At 37.4% G+C, this 22311-nt stretch overlaps 1 protein-coding gene across 1 annotated transcript; it reads right to left on the bottom strand.

Annotated features, from left to right (window-relative positions):
• Positions 1-34: 34 nt before the first annotated feature.
• ANKRD22 (ankyrin repeat domain 22) lies at positions 35-21979 on the bottom strand. The gene is made up of 6 exons (XM_081074211.1): positions 21717-21979; positions 9551-9742; positions 6558-6665; positions 3807-3884; positions 1311-1409; positions 35-1036 (listed from the first exon to the last, which is right to left on the bottom strand). The coding sequence occupies exons 1-6, from the start codon at positions 21735-21737 to the stop codon at positions 959-961; spliced, it is 576 nt and encodes a 191-aa protein (XP_080930337.1). The 5' UTR covers positions 21738-21979; the 3' UTR covers positions 35-958.
• Positions 21980-22311: the final 332 nt, after the last annotated feature.

The raw sequence follows: 22311 nt of genomic DNA, 5'->3' as shown, positions 1-22311 counted from the left end.
TATACATATATATTTTTTAACTTTTATTTATTTTAAGTGTGTTTTTCCAGGACCCATCAGCTTCAAGTCAAGTAGTTGTTTCAATCTAGTTGTGAAGGGCGCAGCTCGCACTGGCCTATGTAAGGATTGAATTGGCAGCCCTGGTGTTATGAGCATTGCGTTCTAACTAACTGAGCTAAACCAGCCTCCCCTAAAGATGTTTTTGAACAAACATCTTGATAGTTACATAGTGTTCAAAATCAAGATGGTTTTATTTGTAAACTGATACCAAAATGTCTAGCAGTGTGCTGGTAAACTGGCTCTCCAGAAACAAAACGAAAACCTTGATTTTAGCATTTGCCATTTCTGAGGTGTAAAACTGCCACCACTGACAACTGGTAAATATTTTCGTTGAAGTTGTTTTGCCAAAGGAACATTTACATATAAATCTCTAAAACCACACACATACACACACTATTCTGTACAAACGTACATAGTAGATTGGTGCAAAGGTAATTGCAGTTTTTTGCAATTATTTTTAACCTTTTAAACCACAATTATTTTTGCACCAATCTAATACTTCCATTCTTCCTCTTACTACTTAAAGGGGCCTGAGAGGAACAGTCTATCTCCTGGGGCATGATAAAGACAGGTAGCCTCTTTGTAAGAGCAATACAACTGAGAAACTGAGAAGGGAGAACACAATATGAGATAACACTGATCTTCAGGAGAGACTGAATGCGAAGCATCACCTCTTTATGATCGAAATGGAGAATCCGACAGCTTTAGTGTTTCCCCTAGAAGGATTATGGCCATGGTGAAGTCCATTGAGTAAAAACAAATATAAAGCTCTTGGAAAATATTACCCACGGCAACCATTATTATCCCCATAAGATTGTGGCCCACAGACCAACAGTCCAAGATGGAGATAGAATCCAGTCCTTCAGCTTTTCCACTTCTCCATCTGAGGCCACAATGATTATGATGCTTTCCTTAGCATTAGTTCAATCTGGGAAAATTTTAATCTCCCTGCAATATCCAGGGAACTCTCACCATGCTGAGGAGAAAAAGAAATTACAGTTACTTATCTCCAATAGAGTCAAATGTCCATTGCAATGGTCCAGTAAATAGTTTAGACTGACTGAAGCTTAGGCTTGGCAAGAGATCTACATGTCATTTAGTTCTAACAGTAATCAGTTAATTTTCTCATAAGGATGATTTTGCTGTTAACAACATCAGAGACAATTAATTTACTTGTACTCCAACACAATGCCAAAGTTAAAAGATTATGCAGACATAGGTACCTCAGACTATGGTCCACAGATTCTTACCTTATTTCTTATCGTGGGGTCTGCATGGGCTTCCAGGAGCAGAGGGATAAGACTCTGGTTTTTCATTTCGCAGGCATAGTGTAACGCAGTGCAGCCATACTGAAACAAAAGGACCAACACTGCAGCTCATCAGTGCAGCTCCTTTAGCCCTTCACATTCTGTACTGTACAGCTAAGCAAAACAGTCTGCAAACCGTCTATGTACAACTGTATTTCTTGTACTTAAAAAGTCTTTTTATAACTAGATCTTTTTCCCCAGAAGCTCTTGTAAGATCATAAGAAATAATGCTGCAATCACTCATTTTTATTAAGTGATGGCATGATGAAGTGAGATCTGGCTCTGAGTATATTATTAATGTCCTATTAATGTCCTATAAACCATTAATCTCTTCCTTTATCATGTTCAGTTCCAAACTAAGAAAAATGTAGTTTAAACGCTGATGCTGAATTATTCCAAAGTTTCTTTGTAGAATTCTCTCTGTCTGGGCAATCACCACCTTGATCATGTTACCATCTTTTTGCTTGCAAAGTCTCCACGTGGGCCTTTTTGTAAATATCAGCCTCTATCGTTCTTGATTAGAATCCCCACAGTCTGAAGAAGGGGCCAGTGCTCATGTTGCTAGAGCACACCTACAAGGTCAGTGCAGTTGGATGTGGAAATCTCCCATAATTGATCTGTTGTAGTTTACAGTATATATTATAAGACAATGGATCTACTCTGTCAGCACTAATTTAAAACATTAACTATAGGTCAAAGAAATTTATATTTGGGGCATTTGTGCTCAGAATGTTGCCTTTCAAAAAGCAGTCAAACAACCATGGTTTTGGTAAGTGAAGAAATAATACCCTTGACTAAGACTAACAGAATTAACTCTGGATCTTTTCCCCCAGAAGCTCTTCTAAGATCATAGGAAATAATGCTGCAATCACTCATTTTTATTAAGTGATGGTATGATGAAGGGAAGATCTGGCTCTGAATTTTTCCATGTGAAATAATGGCAGTCCTAATTACCTAAAAATACAGTCCACTGCATTACTTACAGTTGGAAAATGGATGTTAATATATAGATAGTATTTGAAAAATGGTGGGAAAAATATGTGTTTGTGTATACATGTATGTGCACATGTCTGAGCATGCACAGGAATATAATTCTCTATCTAGAGATGGAGATAGATGTAGATAATTAGAAAAATATCCTAGAGACATTTTTTATTCACAAGCAAAGTTTTAAACCTTCGAATTACCTTTTACTTAATTTTTAATGACATCTTACTTAATACATTTCAAAGTTATTTAAGAAAATAATGATTCATTGTAGTTACCCAAATTAATCCAAAAATCTTATTTGAAATAAAAGGAAAAACATACATTTTATAAACATATTCTCTTGTGTGAGTTCTCTCTCCTCTCTCTCTCTCTCTCTCTCTCTCTCTCTCTCTCTCTCTCTCTCTCTCTCTCACACACACACACACACACACACACACACACACACAGAGCTACCTCCATTTAAACATATGATATCAATGTAACCCAAACTAAAATGATGTAAATAATTAATACAAACAGGGATGGGGGCATTTTCCCTATCACAGAACATGGAATGGTAACACACATGCAGATGTTAGGAATCACAAACAGAATATTAGTTTTTTTGGAATCAAACTTCAGCTGGCCTACTTTTTCAGTAAAAAACTAGAAATCCAAACTTTCATTCAATCAATATAATCAAATAAAACTCCTTACAAGTAAACTTTTGACCCATTTGTGATCATATAAAGAAGGAGGATGAGTTCAAGTGTGTGCAGTTGTAAAAGATGGAAACCAAACCTTATGCTTATAAATAGGAAGAAGTTATCTGATGCTACTCCTGCTGTTATTACTACTCTGACCATCATTTGGGTTTTTCTTTGAACTTTGTCCTTATCTTTCTCTAGCTTACTTATGGGGACTCTCTTAGCAGTGGGTTGGGATCTTGGCTGCAGTAATAGATGCTAATGTTCATTGAGCACTTACTATGTGCCAGGCTCTCCACTAAGTGCTTTACCTGAATCAGCCCTGTAAGTTACCGATTTTCTTCATTTTACAGATGAAGAAACTGGTGAGTCAAATAATTATAACTTGCCCAAACGCACATAGGTATAAAGTGGCAAGCCTTGGTTTATACTTAGGCATTCTGACTCCAGCTTCTTAACTACCGAGGATGAATTTTGTTACCAGAGCCTCCATGTTCCTTAATTTCTCACCAATGGTGGAATAGTTATTTTTAAAATGTTCAATATTCAATAAATATTTTATTCCCACGAATAAAATGGTGGCAGTATATAAGCAACCTCAAGTTTGCCTGACTGGCACTGAAAAGAAAAATGAAAAAGAAAAAGAAATACGTAAGTGTCTAGGAATATAAAGCAAGCAACTGTATAGATGACAAGGACTTGTAGATTACCTACAAATACCATTTTGAACATTGTTTTAAAATGACTAAAAATTAAAACTTACACGGTCTGTAGCATTAACTTCAACGCCAGCATTAAGTAGCATTCGGACAAGATTCTCATTCTGCTTTGTCTTTGATACCTATTACAAATAGCAAGTACAGGAGAGGTTTATTTACAAACATTTTCTCCATCGTATGTCTGGATTACTGTAATCAGTAGGCTTCATTTTAATCTCAATACCTTTATGTGTCCGTGCATCTTTCTTAAAATTTCCCTCTCCTTCACACCCCACTCCAATGCCAATGAGTAAAGCCAGGGTTCTGAGAGAGTGACCCTGGAGTAGCAGTATCAGTGCCTCCGCATTTATAAATGCAAATTATGGAGCCCCACCCCACATCTACCAAATCCCTTTGAGGATGAGGTCCAGTGACCTGTCTCCCTTCCTAGCTCCAAACCTTTCAATGATGTCCCATTACTCTGAGGTCAAAGCAAACTATTCAGCCTGGCCTGTAAGGCCCCACAATTCGGCCCCCACTTAGGGCTCCAGCAGGCTACACCTCCTGGCTTTAGATGCAATGGCCTTTAGTTTTTCATTCCCACCAGACTCCCTAGTGTCATAGAATACCATGTTTCCCCAAAAATAAGACCTAGCCTGACAATCAGCTCTAATGCATCTTTTGGAGCAAAAATTAATATAAGACCGGGTCTCATATTATATTATGTTAGATAAGACCTGGTCTTATATTCTATTATGTTAGATAAGACCTGGTCTTACATTATAGTAAAATAAGACTGGGTCTTATATTAATTTTTGCTCCAAAAGATGCATTAGAGCTGATTGTCCGGCTAGGTCTTATTTTCGGGGAAACACGGTAGTTGCACTGAATATTCCTTCTGTCTAAAAGCCTCCTCCCTCCTTTCTTTACCTGGTAAGTTAATCTTCACTATGTCAGTCCAAACCCCTCTTCCTCCAGGAGACTTTCCCTGACCTAGCTGGCCAGGTGACATCCCTGTCTTCCGGGCTGTCATAACACTGATGATCTCTCTGTACCACCTACTTCTTGGTAATTTTGCATGTGTTTCTGTCATGATTTGATTAATGACTCAGTCTTCACTACCCTCTAATTCCCATGAGAACAAGGACTACTTGTTGGGTTCATCATTGTGTCCCTAACACCCAGCACAGTGCTTGGCTTATTCGGGGGGCCATAATAAGTTTGTGCTAAATGACTGAACAAAAGAATGAAATTAACTAGGTTCCTCAGAAATCCACTTTTCCTGCCTAGTCCCCTGAGATTCTGACAGGTTGAGTGTCCCCCCCCAACATCCCATTGCTTGCGAGGGTACAGCTCTCCTTGCTCAGGTGGGCCTGTCCTGGAGTTCAGCCCCTTTATCAACTAGGAAGCTCCATCCAGTTGTGTTCTTTCTTTGTACTTCCCTCCTGCGTCAGCTTCTAAACTGACTTTCTCTTCCTACCCTTCTCTGAAGTAGCACAGTCCTTTCTTGTCTCTTTACCTATAATTTCTTCTCCTGTCACTTATCCCATATACATCATAAATTAAGCATTTCAGACCTCATTAATAAATAGGGTATTTGTGCAGAGCTGGGTTATTCATTACAATTAGTAATTTTGCCTAAGCCTTCAGCTTTTAAACATTGGACTGTCTTATAAAGCAGTGTTTTGTGTCAACAAATTCTGAATGAGCCTTGCTAATCATCGTTGTGATGTTTTCTTCATAATCTCTAAAAAGGTTTGCAAATAATCAACAGATTCCCCCAGCCCCAAAACTACAAATATTCAAATTCTACATACTAAATACACAATTTTTAAAGAACTTTTTAAGTATATAAGCAGATTATGTGTTTATCAGTGAGTTATAGTTTTCTCTCTCTCCCATAAATCCTAGCATCAAAATCAACATGATCATATGTAGTTGTAGTTTCTCAAGTTCTGTAACATTTAACACCCAAGGAGGTAATAAAATTTCCAATTGGCAGACTTTGTTCTGGAGCTTCTGTTAACAGGAATAATTAAGATATATGGTCTATTAGCTACAAAGAGAAGGGAGATCTGACATTTAACTGGAGTAAATTACACATTTGTTGAGTCATCTCTCAAAAATGAAACTGGCCCCAAGCAGAACCAGATGGAAAAGAGTGAGTCAGGGCAAATCTGTCATTCTATTTGAAAAACAACAACAACAAAAGGAAACTCAAGCTGCATCTTCTACTCATAATATGACTGTATTCCTATACCAACTATATTTTTTCTTTATTCAAGAAAATTATAGCATGCCAAGGATTCATTCAAGTATGAATAAATTCATCAAGGTGACAGATGGACTGCAAATTCTCTATAAAAATCTGTGTTTGTCAGGTGCTAGCTGCAAATCTCTTGGGATCTGTCTTTAAAATCACAACCAGGATGGGTTCTTAACAATCAGAAACTCAGAAAAATATGTACAAAGACATAATCTCCTCTTACGAAAAAGGGAGAAAAAATAGTATAAGGGAGAATTATTTTTCCCAATATTAAGGAAGTTTGTGCTTCCTAATGATGATTCTTAAACAAGAATAATGTATTTTTCTAAATAAATATAGCACAGATTATTTTACCATTGGTTAACTTATTTGGCTACCTTTCTTCTTCAATCATAGCATTGCATGTGTTGGAAATGTCATTTATAGAATACAAACCAAGAACTTGTTTTCTTACTATTTCTCTACATCTCTGTGGCCCAGTAAAATTTGATGGGTCATGACACTGATCTCCTACTCATTGACCCTTTGCTCTCACAAGTGTTGTACTCACCATGAGGAAATACCCAATAAGCAGGACAGGCATTAGGAGGATAATAAGTAGATAGTCAAAGAAGGTAAATTTTTTCTTCACAGCATAATGCAAGCAGGTTCTCTCTTTCTAAAATATTAAGAAAGGAATCCTATTAAGAAAATATTTAATTTCAAATTTTGTGTTTTCAGATTAGCCTATCAAAAATTCAGTTTGTGCTTTTTATTTTTATGGTACTCATGCCTCCTTTTTCTGTAGAGTATGTCTGATTAATAAACCCACGTTTCCAATGATTAGGATATTAAACACAATACAGTCTGAAGAAAAAGCTGAGGGGAGGACCACAGAAAGACAACAGTTGAAATGTACATTTTACAAATCATCAACAACAGATGGATTCTCAGGCTCATTTTAGTTTTCGGGGGAAAAAATGCATTGAAACATAAATATAAAACTAAATTCAGTATGGAAATCTATAGTTCTCCCTTAATCACCAAGGGTATACAATTATTCATTTTGTGCTTCCTTCATAGGAAAATCTTAACTACATGGCAATTTTTCCATGTTCCTACATGCATACAGGCAGTGCTAGAAGAATAGGAATAACCCAATTTAATTATTCAAATATGTGAATATTTATCAGGTTTCTAGAGACTGTGGGGGATATAATGCTTCAGGGCTTCAGAAAGGGAAGCAGAAACATGCACAAATAAGTATAATGCAAAAGGCTGTCGTGATTGGAATACCAACCAAGTCAATGAGAAGAGGTAAAGCCAGAGGACAAAGAGAGGTTAATTTCCACTGTGGGAGGCATTGTTCTTAAATAAGACTTTATTTCTCTAATGTCAAGATGGATATGTTCTCTGTAAAAATTTTGTAAACTAGACAAAATTATGATAAAATGAATTTAAACTCACCCGTTATCAAATAGCCCATAGTTAATTGTTGACATTTTGTGGTATTTTCTTTCAATTTTTAAAAATGCATATATGTGGCATATTTAAATGTAGGTTCATACTGCATATGCAAAATCATATCTGCTTTTTTCAATTAACATTTAGAATATGTGTATCTTTCCATACCATTTAAAATTTTTAAACACATGACTGTAATGGCTATATGGCTTTCTAATGAATGGAACTATTCTAAATTATTTAGCTAAACCCTACATGTTGTACATTTGACTTTTTAACTTTTCATTTTTATAAATACTGCTTGAACATCCTCATTCATAAAGGTTAGTCAACATTTCTAAATTTATCTTTAACATAAGTTTCTAAAAATATAATTCCTGGCATAAAAGGTATTAATGCTTTTCATATTGTGCTACTGAATTATGCTCCAGTTAAATGATAATTACTTAAACTTCCTTTCTGATCAACATTTGGTTTTAGTTCTTAATCCTGGTCAATTTGACACACCAAAATATATCTATATATCTGTATCTATATCTATCTATCTAATTCATATTTATGTTTTAATTTGCTTTCCATAGAATCAATGCTCTCTATTCGACATGTACATCTGAATCACCACCAGCAGAGCTTTTTGTTTGTTTTTAAGGCCTTTTGTTCATTTGTACTTCTGAAAATAACTTATAAATATAGATTGAAGAGAAGAGAAAGCAGTGGCTCAAATGACTATTATAAAGATGAGCATTTAGGAGAAATGAAAAAGATTAAACATTTAAACAACATTTTAATGTATTAATGTAATTTCCTAATTTTAATAGGAAATGTAAACCAAACACTTATTCTAATAATATTCCTATTAATCTCAAGTATTCACTAAAGTCCTTTCCACTATTTTCTTAATAGGAGAGGATCCCAGCAGTCTGGCTCAGGTTCTCTGCAAAACAAAGATAAGGCCCCTTCTCAGCCTTGTCCCTATGGTGGCAAACATCTCCCACCTGCAGCTGCCTCATAGTAAAGTCTCTTGAGAGAGGATATGGATCCTTCAACATCTCTCTTCACCACAACTCCACACACATGATCCTCAGCCGTATGCTGGGAGATCGTGTTATATTCTGCTAAGCTACATATCTTTTAGATTCAGTACAGGCATGACTTGTTTTTAAACCCAATCAGACAACAACAACAACAGTAACAAAAATAGTAGCACAAATAAGAAAGTCCAGTAGTGATCCATTGTCTGATAATACATCTTTACTCCAAATGAGCTGGTCTTTAAACTGACTTAGAAGGGGCAAGTGGGGCCCTACAGGCTGTTGTTCCCCATTGAATAAGTAGATACAAGGCATTCATAACTATTACAAATAGTGACTTTTTATATTTACTCAGTGGACTTTATAGGTTGCCTTAACTATGAAGCAGACCCTGGAAGTTCCAAAGGGGTTCTGAAAGGATGTTCGCAGCAATCACACATATTCTGCTCTTCTTTCATCCTGAAGACTCCACATCAGCTGATCTTTGATCTTTAAGTACATTCTTTATGCCTTTCTGTGTGGCTTCAAGTAGCCTCTGGTTCATGAGCTTATTTGTCATTGGTAAATTTCTCATGAGACTTCTTTTATTCTATAAGCAAACTATAGGATCTTCTGGAGATCAGAACAGTGACATAGTAGGTAAAAATCCAACTAATGAAATAGCACCACCAGGTTAATATTTTCTTTCCAGGAAATATTTCCCATTACTTCTGTAATAGTGAGGAGGAGGAGCTGGGAGAGAAGAGAGAGAAGTCAAGGAAAAGCATAGAAAGGAGAAGAAGAAAGGAAGAAGTGCTATCCAGTCAAACGAGGGAACCATTCTCTTCCTTTTCAGAAGTAGAAGAACATAACTAACCACAAAATATGCCTGTTGACTGAACTGTGTTTTATTTTGCTTTCTAGCCTATTTAAATGTCCTCAGTATGTGGCAGTCTAAAATAAGGCCAAAAAAAGTTGGTATTAGGAGATATAAGCAATGAAAAAATGACATTCACTGCTTTCATTGATGCTAGGAGAAAGGTATTAACCATGATCAATTACTTTCTCCGCTCATGTGTCAGGGCCTCACCTGGTTTTTGAGGTTCACATCAGCATTTCTTCTTAAAAGGAAGGAAACGATTCTCAGGTGCCCTCGCCTGCAAGCACAGATCAGGGGAGTGTCTCCGTTAAAGCCATCTTGAACGTTGATACAGTTGCTGTCTTCCCTCACCCACCGCCACACTTGACCAAAGTCGTTCTGATAGGCTGCCTGGCAGATGGGCTGAGGAGAGAAAAACAAATGCAGATTTGGAAATGCAGGTTTAATTAAACCGTAAGAAGAAGAGAAAAATCATTACTCAATAACTTAAAATTCAAGTGTTTCCATATGGTATTGTATTACCGTATTGATGAGATCTCTGGTTTCAATTATGCCTAAAGTCTAGAACACGCCTAAGCTCATGAGGGACTTCTTAAGATGTCCTAAGAGGACATCTGTGTGCTAGCATGAGCACACAGAAGTGTTTATCGAATGGATGAAAGAGTGAAGAGATGGATGCAATACTGCAGATTTGACACAGTAAGGAAATTGTGTGTTGCGTTCAAGGATAGATGATGCCTGCCAGAAAAGCAGGATTTTACTGAAGATTAAATAGGCATAACAGAGGAGTTTAGGGCAGCACTAGGTGATAGGAAAAAGATGCATGGCCCCGGGAATCAAGGAACTGAGCAAAGTGGGAAAAGACCTATTTTAGATTAAAAATATACAAATAACAAATTATGTCATTAACTGCAATTGGATGCTTTTTATTTTAGAAAGCATGATAAGGAGCTTTGCAAAGCATGATGGGAGTTTAACAGCAAGACCCAAACAGATCTCATCTTGCCCAGTTTCCCCCTTCCTCTGCTTTTCTTCTGGACTTCTCTCCTTTTTTCAATAACTCATGTTTAGTTACTTCCATCCGGGCCTCTGCCCTTACGCTCTCTCTACATAAAACACGTTTTCTTCTCTCTCCTCACCTGGCTCACTGCAAATTCATCCTTCATGTCATAGCTTAATTTTCATTGTTTCTAAGTCTTTCCTGACTCCAGCACTCCTTCACAGCAAATGACATAAATGTAAATTTTTTTTCATTATTTATAATCATGCGTTTCAGGCTAGCATGAGTCAGGAGGGATTGCAGCAGTAGTGAGTGAGGGAAAGTCTTGAAGTTCAGCCTATAAACTCCATGTGCATAGATGCTGCATCATTCAATTCACCGCCATATCGCCAGCACATAACACAGTGCTGGGCACATGTAGCAAACACTAAACATTTTTAGATTGATTTTTAATTTGATAGTGTAATAAAAGGCACTTAGAATAATACCTGGCACGTGAATGGCATTCAATTGATGGAACGTAATATTATTGCTTATTAAGTCATTCTTTAATTTGATAACAAAGTCAAACCTCTACTGTGTGTCAGCCATAGTGGCTAGGGAGGAAAAGTATAAACTGTATTATTCTTAACGATGTGTAATTTATTTACTGGTTGAGGATATAGGGAGCATATGTACACACACACAGCCTAAATAATTTTAAAGGAGTATAGACTTGGGTATGCAAGAACCTGCAGCAGCTGGGACAGACCAATGAGAAAGTCAAGTGGTACATTTGCTAATCAACTCATGTTCCAATATAGCCAAATATCATAACCAGTGAGCTTTTAAAAGTAAAATACTTTTAAACCCAAAAATCTACTCACGGAAAAAACATCCTAAAGGAAAATCAACTCAATAGCAGATAAGAGGCAAACTTCTGTACCCCAAAATGAAGTAAGCATGACACAGGGGTTCCAACTTACAGTAAAAATGCACAATTACACAAATCACCCTTTCTATTACCCTATAATCTTCCTTTCACCAGGCCTTATCACCAGCTGGGCTCAGCAGTGTCTCAAGGTACCACCTGGATGACATAGAAATGACCAGGGCAGTTGAAAGAATAAGTATGTGATGTCAGAAAACTGGGTTGTAGTAGTAGTTCTGCTACCAACTCCTGGGTGACTGCAGACAATTTTCTTTCCCTCAGCATGTCTCAGTGTCCTCAGCCACAAAAGAAATGAGTGAAGCAGAATTTCCTTTGGGTTGTCACACTCATATGACCATCACTCTTCTGGTCATAGACCTCAAGTCTCTCCCCAACGAACACATCTTCCACATGAATTGCCATGGTCTAGAGCTCTAGCGTTACTGCTATTTAAACACAAAATTGTCGTTGTCTTAGCAGTGATGCCCAGACACTTAGGTTTAAAGAACAAGTAAAACAAAATTAAATACAACAAGATAACGTAAAGTCACCAGCTCTTAATTGTGTCAAACACATTAAAAGCAATAGCATCATTTCATAAATTAAAAGATATTTTAACATAAATAAAAGTTCAAAACAAGAATATTTTAACAATATATATAAGGATATAATCACCTGGGGGAAAGCGGTCCTTTATATTAGACAGATTTAACCATGTGGAAAAAATTATGTCGTTGTCCTTTTTTATTTTTTTTAAATTTTAGTATAAACCAGGGAAAATTTGCCGCTGATCACTAGTAATCATGGACCACTATTTGGAAATTGATGGTCTACTGTGCAGAACTTGAAAACAAGTGGCTATAGAGTTCATTTCTCTTTTCTTAAAATTTTAAATTACATTTAAAAAGCTTGAATATTTCATGTAGTAATTGGCTTTCCAGCTTCTCTTTAAAAATTGAAAGATTTGACAACACTGGGTCCACATTCCCATAAAACATCAAATAAAGCCCCTTCTGCTTGGGCTTCTCAAAATCTTTGCTGAGACTTAACTAGAAAAAGAAAAGAAAAGGTGGATAGTTTTCCTGCAAAAAGTCACTTGATGTCTTTGAGTGCTTTCTCAATCCTACTTGAGCGATACTACTTAAAATATTAACCTGATATTATCTTTCAATATTTTCTAAGATTCCTGTATCCTAGACACAGAGTTTCTGTTTTTGAAAAGTAAAGTGTATGCCTGGCTCAGTTAGACATAGATTTGTTGCATGAATTTTAAAAACCGCAGATTCTATGCTGTTATAAACCCTGTCTCCACTAGGGGGCAGCTCAACGTCATGAAAGCACTGGCAAGAGAAAGAAGGGAAGAACAATAGAAAAGTGCTGGTTGACAAGCTAGGAATGAGAAAGAGGAGGCGGGTGTCCATTTGAGTTGAGACAAGAGTTATTCTGAATTCTGTTGGCCTCTGAAGTTTCTGAAACTTGGGGGAACTCTGGGTGGAGAGGAAACCAGTGGAGAACTTGGAAAACAACCATGATCATTGTGTCCCCTAATACCGTACTCAGAATTCTTTCATCCAAACTTAATGCCAAAGTAGTAGTTCAGATCTTCATCATTCCCAACCGGACTATTGCAAAACTTGCCATTAATTGGCCTTACTTCTTCCTGTCTCACCCATTCACCTCCAACTCATCCTCCAAAAACAGCAGCTTCATATCACTTCCCTGGTGAAAATCTTCTGTGGTGACCAATCCGATTAGGATGTTGTCCCCAAACTGGTACACATGATTCTTCAAATATCACAAATCCTGTCTTTCCAACCTCGTCTCCTACCACTCCCTTGTCCATACCCTTGAGCTAAGTAAATAAAGATGTTAAGTGTTATTAACAGCTATCTCCCCAACTAGACTATAGGCTACATGAGAGCAGGTATTGTGTCTGTACTTGTACAACATTGTACGCCCAACATCTACCACATGCCTGACACAAAGTGGACATTCAATATATATTTAATAAGTAAATAAGTAAATGAATAAATTATAATATGACGTTTTATTGAGCACCTCATTTATTTCATTTTACTCACGACAACCCTGTGGGCTAAGTGGTATTATTATACCTGTTTTCTACAGGTGAAACTGAGGGAAGTTGTCTTCTTTGCCAAAGTCACACAGCTCATAACTGGCAGTGCCAGGAAACATGTCAAGGGGAATGACTGCAGAATTCGTACATTCTGGTTCTAATTACTTCAGACAGTTTGAAAAACAGCCTTCAAAATATCTTTAGACTTTGTGTTTGAGACTTTTGGTCATACTTGCACCCTTAATTAAGCTACAGCATACAGTCTCAGGAGATTGATCAGGTTTCTTCAATTCTGGTGTGCTGGTGGCCAAGGCTTCTTGGTTATAAATCCAGATTCTTTCTCCAAACTGACCTACAATTAGCAATATCTGCCAAGAGGTAAATAAACAGGTGGAGCAGCAGAGATCACCAGGCCAATCAGATTCAGGTTTGGTTGTGTGGGGGCGGGCTCAACACTAGAAAGATGGTGCCCACCTGTAGGCTGCACGGGAGCAGGACCTCACACAGGGAAAATGCCAACTCTCCTCCAGTCTTTCCCCCGAAGCCACACACCTCAGTCTGCAACCCCATATGTTTTTGACACCCGCTGAGTCACTGTTCCTCCACCGGAGATCACAGTGAGTGCCTGCGAGGAAGTGAGTCTGTGCATGAGCCTTTTAAGAGTATGTCTGGGGTGGGGGGGGGGGGCTGATATGTCTGGGGTGGGGGGGGGCTAGTTAGAGCACGGTGCTAATAACACCAAGAACACCAAGGTTGCTGGTGCGATCCCCGCATAGGCCACTGTAAGCTGTGCCATCCTTAAAAAAAAAAAAAAAAATGAGGACATCTGGGTTTCCTGCAGCCTTCCATCCCACCAGATGGTCAGAATCCCCACTGTTTTTCACAGCCAAATGTTGTTGCTGCTTCTTTGCCTGGCACCAGTACTCCAGGCTGGGGAGCCTGGTGTGGAGGGGCTGGGGTCTCTTGCTCCTCTGGGGACAATCTCAGCTGCTGAGATATCTATCTCTTCTAATTCTCAAGTGCCACACAGAGTTTGGGCCCCTTCTGCATCTCTGCCCCTCCTAGCAGATGTTGCTTCTTTATTTTAGTCATAGGACTGCTGTTCAGCTAGACTTCAGACTGTTCTCCAGGTTGATTGTTCTATAGTTTAGTTGTAATTTTAATATGTTCATGGAAGGATGCAGGCACAGTGTTTATCTACTCCACCATCTTGGATTGCTTGGAGCTTCTTTTAGAAGAGCACTAATCCCATTCATGAGGGCTCTACCCTATGACCTAACCACTGCTCAAAGGCCCCACCTTCTAATGCCATCACCTTAGGGGTAAGGTATTAATTTGGGGGGGAACACAAACATTCAAACCATAGCAAATTGTTTAACTACATATTGCATCCACAGGTTTGAAAGTTGAAACCACTTAAAAGATATGTAATAAAAAGCTTCTCTATTACTCTTATCTTCTTACTAATAAGACTTTCTTGTTTATTGTTCCAGAATCTCTTTATGTAATAAGGCATATTATAAACAAATATGACTATATAGTTTTATCTACTTCATTCTCATTTTTCTCTAATGACAACATACTCTAAGCATTTTTTAAGTTGTTTTTCAGCTAACAAAATATTTTGGTACATAAAATGCATCCTAAATATTGTTTTATAGCTATACCATATTGCATTATATTCATGTAACCTAACTTGTTTAACCAAAACACATCCTTTTATCATTTTTTGATAGGCATTTAAGTGTGCCCCATATTCGCTATTATAATGAATTCTGCAAATCTGTTAGCTTTCCTAAAATTAGAATTGGTGGGGCAAAAGGGATATGTATTTGTGACCTTCACAGATGTTGCCCTTCCTCATTCCTTGTACCATTTTATTCTCCCATCAGCAATGTACAAAGGGCCTATTTTCCCACCCCCACAGAATATGTGCTCAACCTTTTGGATTCTTTCCAACCTGAAAGATGAAAGATGGTCCCTATGTCCTATTTAAGATCTGAGAAACCATTCCCAGGAGCTACTCCAGCAGACTTCTCCTAGGTTAATAGGCCCATGCTTCAATTCTCCATACATACATTTCCTGTGTCTGGGACACTCTTTTGCCAAAACTACCAAGACTATATTCTCATTTCTCAGAGCTCAGCTCAAATGTCACTATCTAAGAGGAGTCTTTCAGATCAAATTTAATGATATATACACACCCCTCCATACCTCTCTTAGGTTTTTCTTCTCACTATTTATAATTATTTTTTTAATTTGTACATTCATTTTTTACATTAGTAGTTCCAAGAGGTCAGGGTCCACTTTTCTTTATATGTATCACTATATACCAGGGTCAGGGAGTACCTAACATGTAGTATAAGATTAACAAATATTGTTGATTAAATAAATGGCTGCGTGACTGAATGAATAAATGTTTACAAATTATCAATCTGGCTTCTGTTCATACATTATAGCTATCATTTCCTTTTTGAAATGTCACTTAGTAACACATTATAATTTGTAAAATCACGTATACTATACAAGGAAAGACTTAAGAAACCAATTGGGGTGGAAGCCCCCTGGTGCTTTTTTTGAATATAGAATGCCAAAAATTTGTTGGAGGTTCAATATCCAAAGTAGAGAGAGAGCACGAGACTATAAGGGAGGCAATTCTTTTTTCCAATTATCGTTGCCTTTTCTCTTCCCCTATCATTGAATAATACAATATTAAGTACTAGACCGGATCTCACCCAGCTCTCTTTTATAGATATTGAAACTGTGACTCAGAGAGATTAAGTGATTTCTCCCCAGATCCCACAGAGTTCCTGGAACAATCAGGACTAAATTCTAGGTTTTCTTGATTTCCAGTCCAATGGCCTTCCCATTATTCATGACTCTATTCCTGTCTTCCCTGAGTTCTCCTTCTCAACTGTACCAGCTCCCCCAGTAAGCACTGCTCAGCCTAAATTGCTTTGTCTGGAAACTGTACATTTCAAAATGATCCCTCTCCTCTTTGAGCCATGTGCCCTTTTGCTATAGTAATGTCTACTTCTCTGAAAAATAGACCCATTCCCAAAGGATTAATATTAAGGGTATCTGTGCTATGTGTATGCTCTATGTATGCACATATATGTTGTGTATCCCTGCTCTTAGATAACCTTGTCATTATGTCTTCCCAAATTTTAAGGGGATACATCATTATGATATAATTTTCAAGATATTCCTTTTAAAGCCTGTTTCCCCAGATGACTGTTTCACACATCTACAGAAGATTCTATAGGTCTGCTAAGCACAAATTTCTAACTTCTTTGAGTTAAGTTCTTATACATCTTCCTTCTTTCCAGATTTTGCATTACTTTGCAGTACCATGTTTCTTCTCTACAAAGCAGGAGTAGAATGTACTACATTGGATCCTGGATTTAGTTTACTCCATTCATTTCCCTATAGGAAAAGAGCAATAGTATATCCTAGTGGAGAGGAGTACTGGAAAAATAGTAGAGTGATTAAGACCAACTCCATTTTGGAGTATGACACCCCTGTTGAGATAGTAAGTAGATAAAAAACTTAGTATGCTCATCAGTGATATAAGCAGAATTTCCCTGAAAGTACATAAGTACATCTCATATCCCAACCCCTGGTCTCTAGCCAGTAAGTACTTTTTAGCTGCATAACTCTGAGCAAATTGCTTAAACTATCTTTGCCTCAGTTATTTCATTTTTAGAATAAGGATAATAATAGTGACTAACTTGCATGGTTGATGGATGAAGTGCATTAATACACATAAACTGTTTAGAAAATGGCCAGATATATAACGCCTTAATTAAATGTTTGTTATTGTAAATAGTGTGAACAAATATGTTTGATACAAGTTTAAATGAATCAGCCCTGTTTAAAAGACCAGCTTACATAGCTAGGGTTGATTATTCCAAGTTAGGTTCTCTCACCGAGCTCTAAGCATATCTTCTATCGCAGGTGTTAGAACTGACTCTGAGATGCTCCCGCATTCTCTCCTACTTTATTAAAAATATATTGGAGACAGTATAAATGCCCATTGACAGATGAATGGATAAAGAAAATGTCACACACACACACACACACACACACACACACACACACACACACACACACACATCCCTTGCCATTTGGTCCAGACAGGATGGCTGGACCTTGAGGGTATTAAGCTAAGTGAAATAAATCAGTCAGATAAAGATAAATACCATATGATCTCCCCTACTGTGTTTCCCCGAAAATAAGACCAGGTCTTGTATTAATTTTTGCTCCAAAAGATGCATTAAGGCTTATGTTCAGGGAATGTCATCCTGAAAAATCATGCTAGGGCTTATTTTCCGGTTAGGTCTTAGTTTTGGGGAAACACGGTATATGTGGAATATAAATAAAAAAAACGAAACAAACAAATAACTGGAGCACATGAATATACAGAAAAGCTTGGTGATTGACAGAGGCGAGGGGAAATCGGGGGTGGGGCAGGTGTTTGAAATGGGTGAAGGGCGTCAAAGGTAAAAATTTCCAATTATAAAATGAATAAGTCATAGGGATGTAACATACAGCATAATAGCTATAGTTATTAATACTGTATTGCCTATTTGAAAATAGCTAGGAGAATGGATCTTGGAAGTTCTTGTCATAAGAAAAAAAATTGTAACTATGTATGGTGATAGATGTTAACTGGATTTATTATGGTAATCACTTTGCAATATATACAAATATTTAATCATTACATTATACACCTGAAATTAATATAATGCTATGTCAATTATACCTCAATGTTTAAAAAATACCAGTGGCGCCAAAAAAAATGTATACACATGACTTGTATTCATCTTTTGTTATCAGTACATATCGAGTATTATAATTTTAATACAGTTTTTCTTTCTTAAAATGTGTATACATTTTTGGGCAACCTCTGTATATATATCATATATATCATAGCTATGAGCAATGTAAAGTTCTGAAGGGTAGCAGAATATTCACCCTAAAACATGCCTCTCAGCACAAAGATTATTCTTAGATGATGGCAACGGAGAAGAAGCAGATACAAGGAAAGTTCTCTGACCTACTCCCATTTAGCTAAAAGCAGGACAAAAATTTGTGAAGGTGTTCTCCCTTTTCTCTTTAACAGGAAGCACAAAAGTTACCCTTGTCAGCACAAAGAAGGCACCAAAGGAATTTACATAATAAAATTTATCAACTAGCCATTACTTTCCATCAGATCCTCCACATATTTGCCTTTTCATAATTTGCCACCCCTAGAAACTTAAAGTCTATTTCCTTTGTTTTGCCACTTCTCTAAAAATATATTGTTCTTTTGTTAAGATGCTATATGAACCTGAGTTCTAACCACCCCTTTGAGTTACTCATCCCTGTTTACTCCCATGTGAATGCATGAAGCAAGTGGTAATAAATGTCTGTTGTTTTTTCTCATGTTAATCTTTCTGTTGTCAGTCTAATTTACCAGCCAATGAACCTAAGATGAGTAGAGCAAAGAGAATGTTTTCCTTCCCTACAGCTCTAAGGAAAAATGATAAGCCTGTGTCCCCAATCTAGAGGAGCTTCCCACACTCTAAATGGGAAGTAGAACTTTATTAAAAGTTTAAATAAGAATAGATGCTTCAAGGCAGTCTAGGACCAGGGAATGGGACAGGACTGGCGGGCTTTTGCTCTGCTCGTATTTAGTGGTTCACATTCTTTACACCTAAGAAGAGCAGAAGGACCTGTACAGGACAAATGAGAGACTGACACATGAAAGATGAGTGGGATGTTTAAATATTTGAGAAATTACTCCAGAGCTTCTCAATCTCTTTAAAATTATAGATGGGAGAGTGTCACAGACAGTTCCACCCCAGGCCTTCTGTATCAGAACACCAAAGGGTAAAGCTAAGCTTTTTCTTTTTCTTTTTTTCTCCATTCACATGTAACTCCCAAATGTAACCGTAAGGAGCAGCCTAAGCTTTCTTCCAATGTAAAAAAACCCATTTCTCTTCAGCAGTTTTCATGCATTGCTCAAAGTCAGATTATTCTAATTCTAGACATTTAACAGCGTGTTGTTAGTCCAGGTATCAAGAAGTTGATGTCTGGGGATATTAAGGATTTTCAAAAATCTTCGGCAGAATCAGTGTAGCTCTGAAATCCATCACTCTGGGACACCATCAATTCTGTCAACTGAAAACGAGAAATGTCTAAACCTAGCAGCCAAACTGAAAAATCTCTGCGGGGAGTTCAGTGAAAACACCCCTCCCCTCACAGTAGTGGAATATCCCCTGGGTTCAGGGCTGATGGAGAGTGAAACAGCAGAATAAGCACACACAAACACATCCACTCCACAAACAGCATCCCTGCCATAGCTGTCACTCTGAAAGATTAAATATTTATTTCTAAAGCAAACCTGCTATTTTAACTAGTTTTGCAAGTACCTTTATATACCTTCGTTGATGGCTATTTTAGGAGAAAGAGGAAGAGGAGGGGTGGAGGGGGAAGATGAAAAAGTTGATATCAAGGGGGACATCCTGAAAATTAAGAAATTATTGGCCAAAAAGTTGGACAACAATCTTCTTTGCAGAAATGACTGTGTTTTCAAGTGTTTTGTGTTTCATACAGCTGATACAAGAGTAAGTAGACAAGTGAGCAGAATTAAATGGAAGAGCCTAGAATTTGCCTCCACTCGTGATACTGAGATGTATGGCAACAACATTTATTTCAACATTACCTTAGACTGTTTTTGATTCAATATTAATTATGAGCTTTGAATAATCACCTACGAACTTCTAAGTAAGTTAGGGTTTTCTGTGTATGTATGTGTGTGTGAGTGTGTGTGTGTGTTATTTGTTTGTGAATACCATAGTAAATTGCAAGTTGCTTTGCCCTCAATATAGCTGAAAAGTGAAACATATACTCCACTTCTGGGCATATTCTCATTGATACTTATAAGTAATTCAACAAGTCTTGCCTTGCCTTACTTTGACTCAAACACTTGCCAAATCAACACCCAACCAACAAACAACTGCACTGCTCAGGCAGAGACTTTTTTGGTAATGTAATTATACCTAGAGCCTCACTACAGCCTGCATAGTTACCTACTGGCTACTCACAGTGTGGTGTGTGGACCAAAGGCATAAACATCGGGGAGCCCGTATACATGATCTTAGGCCCCATCCAGACCTACAGAATAAAAACCTACATTTGAAAGAGATCCTGGAGTGATCTGTGTACACATTAAAATTTGAAAAGCACTAGTCTCTAGCAGTGTGTCTCTCCCATGGGTGGTAAACTGATCACCTGAACGCTCTTTTAAAAGTAGGTTTTTGAACAACTACCGTAAACAGGCTCTCTGGGGTGGGGCTACTTGAAACTGCATTTTAAATAATTTTCTCCCACTGACACTTAGGCAGTCTAAAGTTTGAGGATTACTAGAGAAGAGTTTTAGAACACATGTTTTGTTATTTTCATATATATATGAGCTCTTCACCATACCAAAGTCACTGGATAAGACATACCTAGAATTATAAACTAATCAAAGGACACACTGACTATAGAAAGACACACACACACACACACACACACACACACACACAACTGGCATCGGAAATAACTGCAAATGGGGAGAAACTGCTTTTAGTACTAGAAAAACCACCTAATGAGGTTCTGTTGAGCATTTGAAATGCAATGCAGACTAACCGGTTGTTACATAGGAGAGGGGAAAAAACAGTGTGTAATAATGTCATTACACCTCTTGTACTTGATTAAACATTACTCACTTGGACTCCTTTGAAACATTATTAAAAATTTATTTGATTCTAGTAGGTTACTTTCAAGACAGGAAAAAGCATTTTTTTTTTATCCATCAGATGTGAAAAGAAAAAACAAAAAATAAATCAAATATATTGCTTTTATTTCTCTTCTATGCAGGGAAAGTCTTTATTAATAATTACTAAAGGTGAGTTTCCTTTCAAATACCAAACTAAAAGGTATTACTTTATACATGTGTTTCCATAAAAAACAAACAAACAAAACAAAAAACAGTCTATCTTTTGTATGTTTATAAAATCCAGTTAGGTACTATTTTCACTTTTCCTCTGGATGTTTGATAGTAGAAAGTTCCATTTTGCAAAGTCCAAATTACCCCTGCAAACATCTGCACATCATGAAATGTGTGTCATATTCTTCTCTACTTATATCTAGCTAACATTTTAGAATTGCAAAATAATTTGCCTTAAAATATTAAAAATATCAAAAAGATTAACACACGGGACTTTGTTTTGACCCGATGCTCTCACAGAAAGTTAAACAGAAGAAAAGGAGGCACATTCACAGGGATAGGAAATTACATTTGAAAAACACGAGCGACTTGTAACTCTTTTGGAATCGTACTTTCAGAAAGGTTACATACCTCAGAGTAGAGGATTCCCATATTGGTGCCTCACAGACTTGCTTCACCTCCACAGCTTCTAGAATCTTCTGGAGATATTTCTGATTAACATCAAAATGCTTCCCAGCAGAGAGAAAGGTCTCTAGAAGCCCAGGTCGCAGGCAAACCCTTTCTTTCCACACCTGTGAGTGCTTTTCCAGTAGCATGGGCAGCAACACCACCTTCTAGGAGGCCCAACCCAGTGAAACAAAGGCATTAGTTTACTGTGTAATGACCCACGCTGTATCATCTAATATTACAACCCTGAGAAACCGGTTTCTGAGTCACATCTGCTCTACCAGTGGGAGCAAGTGGAAAGAAGGAAACCCAGTAGAGGAGGAAAGAAATGTTCTCACTTTGACAGGAAGGACTAAGGGTTCAAAGTAAGGTACCGTGTTTAGGACATTGCCTAACTGAAACCTGTTCTTCACTGGTTATTGAGAAAGGCGGAAAACCAACAAACCTTTAGAATCATATATGTCTGCCATAGGGCTTAACTTTCATGAAAAAGAATCTTCAGGACTGTTGCTGTGGCTATTTTCTGTCTTTAAGGATGGATAAGCTCATTATTCTTTGA

Source organism: Rhinolophus hipposideros, assembly GCF_964194185.1.
Source record: "Rhinolophus hipposideros genome assembly, chromosome: 15".
Taxonomy (NCBI): Eukaryota; Metazoa; Chordata; class Mammalia; order Chiroptera; family Rhinolophidae; genus Rhinolophus; species Rhinolophus hipposideros.
The sequence above is the reverse complement of the archived record's forward strand: the minus strand, read 5'-3'. Positions and strand labels throughout refer to the sequence as shown.

Bases quoted from the DNA above. Each gene is read 5' to 3' on its own strand.
- ANKRD22 (XM_081074211.1), bottom strand. From the start codon at position 21,737: ATGGGAATCCTCTACTCTGAG. The intron at 9,743-21,716 runs GTATGTAACCTT...TTCTCTCCTCAG, and splicing joins TGGGAATCCTCTACTCTGAG to CCCATCTGCCAGGCAGCCTA. The intron at 3,885-6,557 runs GTGAGTACAACA...TATTTGTAATAG, and splicing joins TTATTGGGTATTTCCTCATG to GTATCAAAGACAAAGCAGAA.